Below are 14,780 nucleotides of genomic sequence, written 5' to 3'. Positions count from 1 at the left end.
TCCAGAAAGGAGGAGGTCAATATTGGCAGAACAAGTGACCCACAGGATATAAAAGGAAGTCCTCCTTTTCCCTATAGCTAAGATTTTCTAGTGGTTTTAGATTATTGCCATAGCTTTTCATTTAGCTGAAGCATTGCCTTGTATCACCAAGACAAGAAAGTCACCTGAAATTCTGTTACAAGAAAATTACACCGTAGTAGGTTCCCTGCTGTGTGTGTGTATACAATTAAATTAGCTCTATGCAGGTTGTGTGACCCTTCACTGCTCCCACACCTGTCATACACACACGAGCTGGGGCTCTGGGGAACTCCAGCACTGTGGAGCTTGTCATGGAGCCGGTACCCAAATACGTCCCTGGTGCTGGTCCCTGATGTTGTGAAGGATGTCACCAAGCATCCTTGGGGCTGATGCTTGAGGCAGCTGGGTCGAACCATGTTTGCCCGTGTTCTACCCCAAGCAGCCATGAAAGCTTTGGTGCAATCATGCTTGGAACAAGTCTAGGAGAAGATGAATTCCTTCTGGACTGAAAAGCCTCATCACAAATTTAAAACCCAAACCTGCTATTTGTAGTGAATGCCATTACCACTCCTGCTTAGGGATAGCTTGTGCATTGCTAAGCATCTTGAGACGGACTCCACATTCAGTCATGTTGCACTTCATAGGTGATAAATTAATTTATATGAGACACTAAATCTGTCGTAATTTGGCTAGTAATTTTAGCAGCTACTGATAAGAATAAAAACCCACAAACAATTCAAGGCCCTGAAAATCAGAGGGACATGTTCTCCTAACTTAGATCATATGTCTGTAACTTACCTTGCTGTTCAGTGATGGACATATGCTGAGTGTGGGAACAGAGATACCATGTTTTCAATTGCTTTCATATCAATTACTGTATTCAATTGATCCTGATTTGTGGCACCAAAGGTAGATAGAAACTATATTAAACCATTTATTGTTGCCTTTATTTATTCTTTTCCCTTTTTTACAAGTCAGGACCACTAGAGATGTAGCTGTAATGACAGCTGGTGGGCTATTTAGTAACCCAGCGCAGAGAGGGGATGTGGACAGAGTAAGGGCGGCGGTGCCGTCAGGGCTTTTCCCGCTGTTCCCTCCCGGCTCCATCCCGGGAAGGGCCGGAGCGGGGCGGGGCGCCCTCTGGCGGCTTCCCGGCCCCTGACCTGGGCCTCTCCTCTTTCCCTGGAGCCCCCGCGTGTCCGGGCGGGCCGGCCCTGTATTCCTGCCAATAGCGCTGGGTGTCAGTGGGAGCTGGAAGTGGTCAGAACCAGCTCTTAAACAATGCGTGTGGATGAGTTTAAATACTCCAGAGTCCAGCTTCTTGCAGTGACTTAGGTCTTAAACCCGTTGTGAGGGTGACCTGAGCGAGAGTTGAAACAGTAAGTCCCTGGAGAAAAAGGAAAAAGAGGATGACTCAAACATCCTACATAATGGGCTCGTCTTTATGCAGCACTGAACTGAACTGTTGTCCTCTGAGCAGCCCATTCTGTTTGAAAGTGAATGCTGTTGCAAGAACATAGCTCTTTATTCTTGGCTGAAAGTACTTTTTAAAAGTACCTCCATCTTTATTTTAACGTACGTCACTCAATCTTGTATATAGTTATTGTTTCTTGATTCTAATTTTGGTTTAAGTGTGCATGGAGGTCTCAGTTACAGGGGCACGTGGTAAATGTGTTTTCCCTAACTTTGCATGCTTCAGCCGGTGTGTTCTCTGCGGTGGCATAAAGAAAAGGGGTTTATTTAAAACCACTAGTATTTGTGTAAGAAAGCAAGTTTGTTTTAGTGACCAGTTAAAAAATTGGAATGCTTGCTAATCTTTGAAAGTTTACACCCTGTGCCAGCTGTGAGGGGCCCTAAGCGAGGTGTGCGTCGTGCTGGATTAATGGATATTTATTTTAATGATGAACTGTCTGCAGAAGACCCTGCCAAGCCAGGCCCAAGGCAGGGTGATGGAGTATGGCTGGAACAGCTGTCTAACAGAAGGGCTGTTGCTGTCTAACAGAAGAGAGCAGGGAAGGAATTGCAGATCCATCAGGTGCCTGTGTTGTGGTTAAGGGCAGTAGAGCCTCAAGAGCCATTTCGCTGATCAAGTGTCAGGCTGAATAGTTGTGAATATTGACTAAATCTCCATTATTTGTAATGGGAACCGAGACACTCACCTGACATAGGGAGACACTTAGTCAAGTGCGTTATTCAGTGACCTGAATCCTTCTGTGTGTGTCTGAGAAGCACAAGTACAAGGGAAGGCAGGACAGTGTTTCAGTATTCTTGTAAATAGGGCTTATGCTAAATAAAGAGCAAGTGAATTTCAAATTCAAAATTATTATAGTAAAAAATTTACAACCTTATTATGCAAATTATATTTTAAGCCTGATTCTATGCTCAAATTAGTTGTGTGAATAGCACCTAGCAAAGTTCTAAGTTTTAGTCCTGACCTTTAGACCCATTCCTGCACTGTCTGATAGAAGTTCTCTCTCTTTTACAAACTAGAAAGTGTAAGCATATACCTTCCTTTTTGTGCTGAGTGTAGTCTGTTTTGTAAAATGTTGAAGGTTAAAAGCACAGTATAGCAAGTATTACATAATGCTTTGCCGTGGAAGAGCTGTACAATAACTTCTAGTCTGCATATGACACAGCCTATTAAGCTCAAAGACTTTCTCTGCATCATAAACTTTATTGATTTATATTTATATTTTTAAGAATTCTCCATTAAAACTTGTCAAGGAAATAAACAATGTACATTGTCAACAACTTCGAGACATAATGAGATACTTCAGTTACAGATTAAATCCTTCATCCCTGCATGTTTTTCCAGTTTCATTTACATTATACTCTTGCAAAGCTTTTTACTGAAAATATTGGGGTAGGTCGTAATTTTGCATAGATTAATTAGTCTATCTGAGAACTAATCACATCACACTATTTCCATGATTTATAATTTAAAAAAAACAACCAAACATAACTCCCCATCCATTTCCAGATCAGTAGCTGATATACTTTTAATCAAGGCAGCATTTGCCTGTGAGCTGCTCGAAGGAAGAAGAGTCTTTTGCTGTTACACTGTATTTGTGAAGTACAGCCAGTACTAGACACCCAGTTCCTCCTTCATCTCTGTCCAGGTGGCATTGACTCAGATCTTGGGAAGAGTGAATAGAGAACCTTGACTTCCATTGTCCAGCACTCCAGGTTCTGTCTGGATGAGTCTCTGGGGTCTAAGCAGGACTGGATATACCTCCTTGGTTTTTGCATGTCAGAGAAGCTGGCTTTGAGGAGAAATACCCTTTTCCTGTGAAAGGAACACAACACCAGCTACATGGTTCTCCTCAGCAGCAGCTACGGTTGCTGGGGTAGCCCAGTTAACTTGACCAGGTCTTGCAAATAGAAGGCAGCAAATTTCCCAGGAACTGTGATATGAAAATTTCACACCGAGTTAGTGACTTGCTTGCCTTGTCACTTCTGGCTCGTTCTGTGGTATTCCTAGTTGATTTTCCAGGCTTATGACCCTGAAAAGTAGACGCCTGGTGTTTGTGTGTCCTTTAATTGACTGTAGGAAAAATTGGTTTAACCTGAAATATTTTGAATGGTATGTAACTTAATAGAGTTGCATTAATATGGTTATATAGGCTGTCTCAGACTGGGGGGGAACCTTAAAGGGAGAGAGATTCCCTTACTGCTGAGGAAGGCCAGATACAGCCCTGGCCGCAACAGCACTCCAGCTGACAACTGCACTGTGCTGAATTTTCTCAGGAATTATTTGTGTATGCACAGAAGAGCTTCATGCTGGCAAACAACATTCATTTAGGTTGACATTCAGGCTGTGATAAGAGCTCAGCACTGCAGCTCCAGGCTGTACCTCACAGTAGCCCTTTCTCCTGCAAAGATTTATCTGTTAATTTTCTGTTCAGTCTGTTCGTCTGAGGTGTACAAGGATGTCATAAATGGAGTAAGATTTACTGAGATAGAAGGAAACCTGGGAACAAAGGAAGCTTAAAATAAGCTTAATTTAGAGGTTTTTAAATCTCAGCAAGAGAGACGTAAGCAGTTGTTCTGTAGGCTTGTCTCGTGTCAGTAGAAGTAATGTTTTTATTAGAGCATCTGCACCAGTACAGAAGTTTCTTTGTTTTATCTGCGCATTTTGCCCATATGGGGGGTGAGGGGGACCTGTAGGAATAAAATGAGAATGGCAAGTACTGAATGTTCAGTATAAATAATGACTGTGTATTAGGAAAAAAAGTCTTTCCGCTTTGTTTCTAGAATTAAATTATAATGCAAGATAAATTATTTAAATGCTTTTTGTAGCAGAGTGTGGTCTGTGGTCAGTCTCGGTGTCAAACAATGTTGTTTACAATTCTATGCTTCCTTAAAAAACAATGCCCTGGGCTGCAGAGCCCTGGGTGATGGCTCAGCCCTGGGATGAGCACTGAGGTTCAGCTGCCTCCAGGGAAGTGTGTGGTGCAAACAAAACAGGACCATTCTAACCCTTTGCTTTATTGATCAGCTGCGCATGCCCTGGCTCAAGTTGTTGGAGGGAAAACTAGTTTGACTTGAGCTGTTTGTGTGTACAAATGAAACATTAATTTGGGGGAATTTCTTAAGCTAATTGTTATGCCTCTTGCAAACATGTTGCTTTTTTCATCTCTTTAAATGTTAATATGAGTATTTTTTTTCTTTTTCTAGGGTGAAAATCCTATTTACAAGAGTGCAGTGACAACTGTGGTCAATCCTAAGTATGAGGGAAAATGAACACTGCTTGTATGACTTCACAACACTGTATGCAGCATAGCAATTTTTGTAGTCACAGTAAGATAGATTTAGGGCAAACTGCGGTGATTTTACTAATTCATTACATATAGGTTTGTTTTCCTGTGTGAAAATGTACCATATGTAATTTTTTACTTTTAATTTTATTTTATTTTTTTTTGCAAGTAAAAGTAATTGGTGCCAGAGGTTGGACAAAAAAAAAAAAACAAAAACTTGAGACTGTGTAGCCTAGACAGCCCAGGTCACATGGTGCCTTTCTGACCTTTCCCATTCCCGTGCTGTGAATCCAGATCTTCTGCAGGGCACGATACTACACGAAATGACAGGGAGGGAAGGGATTAAAGCAATCAGCATGAGGGCTCTGCCTAGCCATTTAGTATTAAATTTTTTAGCTTTACAGGGAAATCAGGGCTTGAGTTTGCAGATGTAATTAAACTCATGTAGCATGGAGCTGGTGGGTAATTGGTCTTCGAATTGCTAGATGTGTGATTAAGTATATGGTAAGTTGAATAAGCTGGAAGTGGGCAAAGTAAAAGACTGAAAAGTGTGTGCTACTTATCTTTGTTTCTGAAGTTGCTTATTGCCAGGTTATGGTTAAAATGAAAGTGTTTGAGAAGAATGTTAAGGAGGACAAAAATAGCTTTAAAACACGTGCCATTACTGAAAAAGTTGCTGACTGGTAACTTGCTTAGTTTTATTTTGTAAATTCAAGCCCTGGGTGGCAGTATCATGAAGAACCTTACCGAGACATCCTCAGATCACCTAAGGGCCTTACGTGATGCTGTGTCTTTATTCTGTAATGTTTTCTTTGAAAGCCTGGTGCTTTGTCACCCTTCTAACATTTTTAATGTATTTGGTTGCGATTCTTTTTGTAATATTTTTGTATCGACACAAGCTTATTTTCCTTTTTTTTTTTAGCAGTCTTAGCTGTAAATTTGCCTTTACCCTGTAGCTAAGATTGCATAGTTTGTCATGTGACGAGTCACACATCATTCTTGACATGTGCCATGTACATTTGCCTCTGACCATTCAAACTGCATCATAGTCATATTCTTGTTTTAAGTGCCTTTTTCTGTTAACAGATGTTCACTTTTTACAGTGCTATTACTGAAGTTATTTATTAAATAAAAGTACCTTAAAATACTTGGATCTCGTCTCTTTATCCTGTAGAAGTTGATACTACTCAAAAAAACTGAGAATTTTGTCTTCACAAGAGGTAACAGGCATTGTAATAATGCCAAATGTGTCCTGAGAAGAGTTAAGTTGAAAGGATTTTGGGTAACAAACATGAGCAGTTGTATAAATGCCCAAAGGCCGGGTCAGCACCGTGTTACGTGCAGGGGCTGTGGATGTAAAGCCCTTGGTGTTCATTTGTGTGTGTGCTAAAGAAGTTTTGTAGTTTAATAACTGCTCCAGCAAATGGGCTCTTCGGTTAATACTCCTTCACAACATGTGACAAATGAGAAAAATCGATGCATTTTGTAGGAAAATAAAGTGGTGGTTTTTTTTTTTTTTTTTTTAAGAGTATTATGTTCTAGGTAGATTATCAAAGCAACTTTGTAATTAAATACATTCCTAAAGTATATTCCTGGGATCTGTATGATTCCTTGGGGCCTTTTTAACTGTTGGTACTTCAGTTTATCCTGAGACACTATGGGGATCTGTTCTGAACATCCCTGTTAACACCCATGTGAGGGTTTCCATGAAGCGGGAGCAGGGATCGAGGGAGAGGTTGGGCTCCGTGTGTGTGTCCATCTGTCTGTGCCCATGTATCTATGAGAGAAGCAACTGGAGATAAGAGGATCCAAGGGTTTGATACAAGGTAGACCCCACACAGTGGGGTGTGCAAGGGGCAGGTTTGCAGCAGCCACTGGAGCAGGGCAGGCACGGGTGGGAGCAGTGGGAGAGAGCACAGACTCAGGGGCAGCTGCTGGACAGGCTGAGTGTGCCAACCCAGCCACGGAAGGGATGGGCACTGCAGGGATGGCTGCACTTCCCAGCGATGGGCCTTCCTCCTGGGCAGTGGGAAGGGTGACAGGGAGGAGGCCCTTGGTCCTGTCCCTGTTTCCCCGAGCACTGTGCTCTGTCTGTGGTGCACTGTGTGTGCATGGATGTTCTGAGTACGTGAGGCTGCACCTGCCTGCGCAGGCTCGCTGGGAATACACCCCTCAGCTCACTGCAGGATGGAGCTGGGGACACAGAGCTGCTGCAGTTTGTGCTGCCTTTGGCCTCCTGCGTTTGGCAACAGGTACATTTTCTGATGGGTGGTGCAAATGAGAGCAAACTCAGAGATGGGAAGGAGCTGTGCCATGTGTTCCTCTGGGTTGGTTCTTACATCATAAATGCCCTTTCCTGTATTGCCTTTCCACCTCAGGGAACCAAAGCAACCTGAGAATACCATCTAACCTGGCACAAGATGAGGTGCCAGTGGGAGCTGCAGCTGTATGTACAGCTCATGTTGTCTGTTCCTCTTCACGCTGACTTTACAGAACTGCAACTTGACTGTCTCCACAACGGATTAAATTTTATTTTGGACATATGAATACTAACCTTCCTTTCTAGTGCTTCAGTCACTTCCCCAACAATACTGAGGATTTTCAGTAGCTCCATAAGAAAATATGCAGAAATTTCTTTTAACACATTTTTATTTTTTAGCCATGAAAACTGAGACAAAACAGCTTGAACAGAACAGATAATTTCTGACCTTTATGGCTGTAGCTTTGCCAACATTCTGCAAATATTAATCTCAAATTTCTGGTTTGGACTGTATCAAAGTCCCCTTCAGATCTGTCTTTTTACCTTTCCATCTTTCCCAGACGGCGGAGAACACTGGAATCCTGAACTGTCCAGAATTCAAGTCCCACAAGAAGCTGACCTTTAGGAACCCTTTATGACCCCTATACAGCATTACCAGTCCTCCTAAATTAAGCAAATATTTAATTACATAAGCATTAACCTGGTTGTGTCCACTCTTAAGTTACATGTTCTGCAGTTTCCTTAACTAGTCTAGTTTCAAAATGCTTTGTGGATTGGTAGATGGCTTTTTCACAAAGATGCTGAAGGTTTTGAATTTAAGTGGCCCATTAAGGAGAGCTTTTTTAAATCCTTGTCTGAACTGGGTTTCCAGTAGCCTCTTCCAGCCCGATGGGAGCTGCTTAATATCTCCAAGTGAACAGTTGATTAAATGAGAAAGAACAGCTGCCATCCTACAGGATCAGATTCAAGATACTGTAAGTGTCACAGATTGTAGGATTTGCATTAAAGTGAGATTAAACGTTCCAGCTAAGAGAGAAGGTGCAGTTCAAATATGATAAATTTTAAATGCTGGAAGCCAGAAGTAGTTGTGAATCCTTCTTGGCTTGTGAATACTGACCTCAGCTACTTACCCTGAATTCTGCCAGTTGGTGAAGCAGTGAACTCTTACAGTAAATATCAACAGTGCATCGACTCAAGAGACTCTGATCCCAGGCAAGGCAGATATAAGATCCCAGAATTACAGTTAAGGTAACCATAGTCTAACTATCCTTAATCCATCCATTTTTCCAACTCCTGTCTAGAATTGCTTTATGGCAGTTATTAATAAACAAGGTTTCTTATCCTGAATTGAAACTATAATGACAAAAATACAAGTCAGCTAAAGAAAATAACTCTGTAATCGTGTGGTTTATTAAGTAACATCCCTGAACCAACTTTACCACAGTGTGTTGAGCCTCCTCCTTAAACTATCTCTCGGCTGCTTGAAAACTAATCCTAGCAGAGTCTTGAGCACCTACATATGAGGAAGTCTCAACTGATAAATATATGATCCCTTGGGATGATGATTTTTTTCCATTTCTGCATAATTGCACTGGTCTACAATATGACCATGTTTTCTTTTCCATAACAAACACAAATTCATTCTCAGAGAAGCACAGAATGTGAATAGGAAATAAAGGGGAAGCTTTTATCTAAGGAAAATATTGATCAAGTAGAAATCATGAAAAAGTATATCCTAGATGAAAAATTTTAATATTTAGAGGATGTTTTCCAAGCACTTCTGGTTTTCTTCCTGAAAAATCAGAATTGCTGCCAAAGCATTTATCTAGTAGAAAGAAAATATTTATAAGCAACTGTGAATGTAAGTACTAGAACACAGATTGCTGTAAAGTAATTCCAGCATTCATTAATGAATGTTCATTAATGATAATAAATATATTAACTCCATCTCAATAAATGATAAATTGCAGCTAGGAAAAAACACACTAGGGCGTAATTTTAAATAACTTGAGAATATTTGGATTGAGCATTAATTTTAGACGAATTTTTAAGGTATTTTTTTAAAAAGAACATATTAGAAGTAAACTGATGAGTTTCATACAGATCAGCATACAAACTAGCTTCTAAAATACAGAAAAATAAGTCAAATATGCTGTCAGTGGAAAATGATCAGAAATAGTTGTGTTTTTCATAGGATAGCAATATGAACTGTCTCACCTTGCTTTAATAGTGCATTACACAAAATATAAGTATTTTTGTCCATAAGAGGTTTAAAGGTATTGTATTGTAGATTCTTTGCTTTGTGGATTTTCCAGCTCTTGGTTCTGTGCCTCATTTTACACACAGGGTCTGGATTGCTGAAGCATCAACATTCACTTAAAATATGATCTCACCTTTAAATTATTTAAGGAGCAAGACTTCTGTTATCAATGTCTTGCACTGCGAACTACTGAATATTCCTTTACATATGTGATACTTTTTCTTGCTATTTAAAAGTTCCAAGCTGCATCTTCTTAAGATATTAATCACCAGCTAAAGAAGAGTGAGCCTGCAAATGGAAACATGGGTTGTCCCTCACATACACAAGTGTTGTGGGTCAGCCTCTGATTCATCTGTTGACCACAGCCTGCTTTTCTCCTTTGCTTGCTAAGGACGTGGTACAGCAAAGGAGAGGCTGGAGCTGGGTGTGTTGGCCAGTGCTGGTAACGGGGTGAATTGTCGAGGAGCAAAATTTCAGAGCACTGAATGAACTGGCGGGATCAGGAGAATGCCTGGAGGGAGGGAAGCAGAGCACAGGGAAGGGAGGGGAGGGAGGAGCCAGAGCACAGGAGAAAGAAAGGGAAACCCGGCTGCTTTCCTTGGGTCCCCTGCCCTCCTCCAGCTACATGTTGGCTTTCATATCCTTTTACAAAGTTACTCGCTTTGCAATTACCAATGAATATGTGATTAAAGGCTTGTTGTCACATTCTCAACGTTTTGCAAGCTCTTCAAATTTTCTTCTGCTTCAGCAATCAAATTTCTCCTTTCCTGATGAGTTCATCATAAGTTCTATAAAAAGCAGATGGTCTTGCTGTATATCTCAGAAAAAATTAACAGAACAACTCTAGAAAGTGAAAACTGAGGTACAGCACATGGAAGAGAAATGTTTGTATTCCCTCAAAAACGCCATTACAGCAATACAGAACAGTCAATGTAGATTAATCAAACCATTGCATTTCATAAAATGAAGTAATTAATGTAAAAATAAAATTAATGAACTACTTTTCCCTTATCTATGGTTTTATTTACCTTTTATTTTAGCATGGGCCAGAGACAAGTTAAATAAAATGAAACATAAATCTGTACCTGAAGTGTCATAGTTTTTGTTCTAGAAATATTTCCTAACCAAAGCACGACCCTGAGAGTAATCAGTCACACAGTCATGGTTTTTGATGAATAAGAAGCACAGGCTCAGAATCGAGGCCTACTTCGGAGTGCCATGTGAAAAAAAGAGGCATCAAAAACCGGTAACTCAGATCAAATGCATTCGTTCTGCTAAACAAGTGGTAGTCTGAGAAGTAAGATGGGGTAAGGGGTAGAATTCCTGGGTTTTTTTAATGGGGGTGCTGACATAGCCCAATATCAGTATAATAATAAGAAAGTCAGAAAAAGATGAGAAACTCTAAAAAATGACAATAGGATGTTATCATTGCAAGACTGATAAAAGTCAAATCATCTACTACATTAATGCCAAATTGCAAAATGGGAAAATGTAAAAAAATTGACTCAAGGGGGTAGCTACAGCTATGTTTGGATGGAGCCCCCGAATTATTCTTGGGCACCAGAGAACCTGTTCTAAGATGACTTTAGAAAGATCACACAGATAGAAGAAGGATGGATTAAGCAGACAGCAAAACTATTTGATCAAAGTAAGAAGATGTCCTTGAAAAAGCTGAATTGCATTTAAATGAAGAATATAAAAAAGAACAGAAATTTAAACATTAAAAGGATGCTAAAGAGGATTTAGTGCCTCATAGAAGGCACAAAAACTAATAAATACACTGGAAGAAGAAGCCTGACACTGAGATTAGAAAGGACAGTTGGAATAAGAAAGAATATGTAAACTCATTCTTTGCTGATATATTCCCCATCAGAGGGCAAATACTAGAGATATTATTCAAAATAAAGTGTCAACAAAATATTCTGGAGAGGAATCAGTGAAGGAATTGCAGCAAACTGCCAAAAGCCAATGTTAATCATTTAAGAAGGCTTAAGGAACTCAAGGCTGAGTGCCAGATCTCATTGCCATATGAACGGAAAATGGCTAACATACAACTTTTGGGAGGTTTTTCTGAGGAGTTAAAAAAAAATACAAAAAAGTTACCCAGATGTTTCCACCACTATCTGGTAGAAATTATAAGGGGGCACATGAAAGAGGGAAGTCACATGTCACAAATCTGACATGCAAAGAGATCACTTCATCCAACTGGATTTCCAAAGCCTTTCAACAATGCTTTCCATTAAGAACCATTGCAGAAACGTCCAGGGGATGTGAAGAAAGTCTTCAAAATAATAAATAGCTGTTTAAAAATAGATTGAAAAAATCCACAGCATTATAGAGGATGTTTGTAAAGGGCCCAGTGTCAAACCTGGGATGCACCACTAGTGACTGGCCTCCAACTCGATGTTGTGCCACCAGCCACAGCCTCTCAGCCCAGGCATTCAGCCAGTTTTCAGTGCACCTCACTGTCCACTTATCTAATATACTCTTCATCACCATGTCTACAATGATGTTATGGGAAACAGTGACAAAAGCCTTGCTAAAGTGGAGATAAACACCCACTGCTGTCCCCTTAGAAAGCCATATTCAGACATTTAAACCAAGGGAAATGCTAAAAATCAATTGTTATCTGCACATATTCAGTGACAGTCTCTGAACTATCTGTTGCCTACTCAGGAAATAAGATATAGACATCAGTTTAATGCTCAGTAACAATCGATAAAACTTACTGAATAACCAGGGATTACTAGAAAAAAGAGTGAAAAGCAAAACAGAAAACACTGTCAAAGTATTATCTACAGTCAGCAAATAGGAAATATTAAAAATGAAATTTTATGTCAATTGTTTTACTGGCACCTTCAGCCACACAGGATCCAGAGCACTGAGCCCTCCCTGGCTGTGGGCAAGTATCATGCATTTGTGGTTGGAGTACACCATTAAATAACAGAGTTTTACTGGACTCCATTCCTTGATGAAAACATCCCATCAGTTCCATTAGAGTTTAATAAAACCAAAAAATCTGACAGGAATCAGTACAAAAACCTTTTCTGAACCAAGTTTTTCCTGCTCTTGGAAAATCTTTCAAAGTTTAAATAATTTCCACATATAGATTCTCATAATTTATAGCCTGTCTTTATACCAAAATGGTAACTATCAAAAAAGAATTTACAATCCCCTGAGTTTTTTTCCTATCTTGATAGGCTAAATGTCTTTTATAGTGCACAGGTCAGTTTAGAGTATTTGTTCACGTTTCATCTAACATATTCCAAATCAAACACAAATGTGTATTTTCAGTTTAAAAAAAAAAAAAAAAAGAAAAAAGAAAAAAAAAAGAGAGATACTTTAGGCATCCATCCTAGGACTCTACTAAAGCCAGAATTTTTACTGACTGTAAATACAGAAAAATGTACATACAGGGTCTCACCCTCTGGCCTATGTACACTTAGCAAATCTGCTACAAAAGTCTCCCCTTGCTGCAGGTCTTTCCATTTTGCTTCCAGACTTGCAGTTAAAATTCTTTTCGGCTCATATCCTTTCTTCCCTATAGGAAATGACAGATATATTACTCAATTCAAAGTTTTACAGGCTCTTGTAATGTAACACTGAATGTTTATTTGTTGAAAAGTTGCCCTTGCATTCTCATAATAAATACAGTATACTAAACATTAGACACAGTAATTACTCAAAGTTGATTTTAAAATATTTAAATTGAAGAATAAAACAATTCTATAAACCATTATGTACTATGACAAAGACACAATGCAGGTTTTTAACACACTCTGTACTGATTAAAGAATAAGAGCAAGTAATTCTTACCTGCTGAAATGTATACCTTTCATAACATTTTCCATTTATAGTGACAATCTAGTACTGGAGACATAGATCAGAAGTATATTTTTATGCATCTTCAGCTAATATTCTCCTATGTTATCAGTATTTTAAAATGAATTTGCTTTTAAAATGCTCAAGTAGCACTCAGTTAAGCTAAAATATCATTCCCCATGTCAGACCTTTACATGAAAAGAGATATTCCCTTCAACTTCTTTATTCTCTTCACATCTCAAGCAAAGGAATTCTAAACATTAAAATTTGCTAAAAATAATTTCCGTGTTTATAAAAAGGCAGTCCTGTACTCTTACGCCTGGAAGACATGAATGTTTCCATGATTCTACTCTGTGGACAACATGAATAAATAATAAGGCATCAGACTGCAGCTGTGTGTTACCATTTGTGCTGCCTGCTTGGCTGCCTGCCAGAAGCAGCGTTTCCTGCAGGTCTTTCAGATTTCATTCCAAAGCTGCAAGAAGCTTTCACTGGTTTTTAGCTCCTCTAGTTAGAAAACTACGTTTATATTTTTCTTTAAAAATTGAATCCTGGCAGACGGATCTTGAGCTTAAAGTTTACTTCATCAATGATAAATTATCAGCCTATACTGCGAGTAATGTTTAAAAGAAATTTCTAAGCCTTGAAAAGAAAGCTCACATTTCAAAAATACCAAAATTAAAAAGTGCACAGGGAATGGAAAACAATAACATTTCTATTATCTTGCCAACCCTTCCCTCCTGAATGTGTTGTATTTTATATTTAAACCCTTCAAAACACAGATCATCATCTCATTTGTGTCACAACGTAGCTGTGATTCTCATTCCAGCCTCTAAATCATAACATCTTATTTTCTCATCTTACACATTGCAATAGCAAGAAGGAATTATGGTCAGACATGGGCCTGGGGGTGAGTTCCTGACCCTAATTAAGCCCATCACAAAATTCTCATTAACTGCAGCAGAGTCCACCGTCAGTCATTAAATGCAGTGAATTCCCTGGGCTCTGAGTGCAGCCTGTTGCCCCTCCCAGGGGCTGAGCTGCCTGAGGTCACAGCCAGCTCTGGAATGATGCAGCTCGGCAGCCTGGGGAGGCTGCTGAGAAAAGTGCTGTTCCACAATCAGTGATGAGAGGAGGGTCTCTTCTCCTCGGATAGGGGCCCTTGCCTGGGCTATGTTATGGGCCGTGGCCTCACTGATCTTGACCTGCTGAGTGTTTTTCCTGGCTTGACTTTGGAGTTGCCTTGTCATTATGTTTCTGCCCGACAGTCACTGGGCTGTTGGCTGAACCTGGTTCCTGTCACCAGTCCTGATTCTGCCCCTGACATGCTGACTTGACTTCAGATTATGTCTCAGCATTTTGGTCTTGCCTTGTGTTCTGGATTGTTTGATGACCCTAATTACCATAACCTGACCAGCTCTGTTTGCCTTGCCCAGCTACTGTGGGATTGTGTCCTTGCCAATGAAGTTACTGCCCTTGACTTTCATGCTGCCACTGTTGTCTCCCAGATGTCCTTCCCTTGTGGAAAATCCTACTCCTGCTGCTCCTTGACACACGTAATCTCCCTGTCCTTCATCTCCCATCTTTTCTCTCTCTTTTGCCTCCTTCCTATTTTTTTTTGCCATCGATCATTCTGGCCTTCCTGGCATTCTACACCCACTAG

The 14,780-nt window shown here is 40.0% G+C and overlaps 1 protein-coding gene across 2 annotated transcripts in view; it reads left to right on the top strand.

Annotated features, from left to right (window-relative positions):
- Nucleotides 1–5,926, top strand: part of ITGB1 (integrin subunit beta 1) — a 44,297-nt gene extending 38,371 nt beyond the window's left edge. The window contains exon 17 of one of the 2 annotated variants that reach the window (XM_027887993.1): nucleotides 4,696–5,926. Coding sequence is in view for 1 of the 2 variants with exons in the window: in XM_027887994.1 (XP_027743795.1) it covers nucleotides 4,696–4,761 (66 nt within the window). In the remaining variant the exon portion in view is untranslated. The remainder of the gene's footprint in view (nucleotides 1–4,695) is intronic. The other variant, XM_027887994.1, reaches the window with a different exon arrangement.
- The last annotated feature ends 8,854 nt before the right edge of the window (nucleotides 5,927–14,780 follow it).

Source organism: Empidonax traillii, unplaced genomic scaffold (genome assembly GCF_003031625.1).
Source record: "Empidonax traillii isolate 1590-97213 ecotype Southwest subspecies unplaced genomic scaffold, ASM303162v1 scaffold227:size730986, whole genome shotgun sequence".
Lineage (NCBI taxonomy): Eukaryota > Metazoa > Chordata > Aves > Passeriformes > Tyrannidae > Empidonax > Empidonax traillii.
Note: the sequence above shows the minus strand (reverse complement) of the source record. Positions and strands in the feature narration are given on the sequence as shown.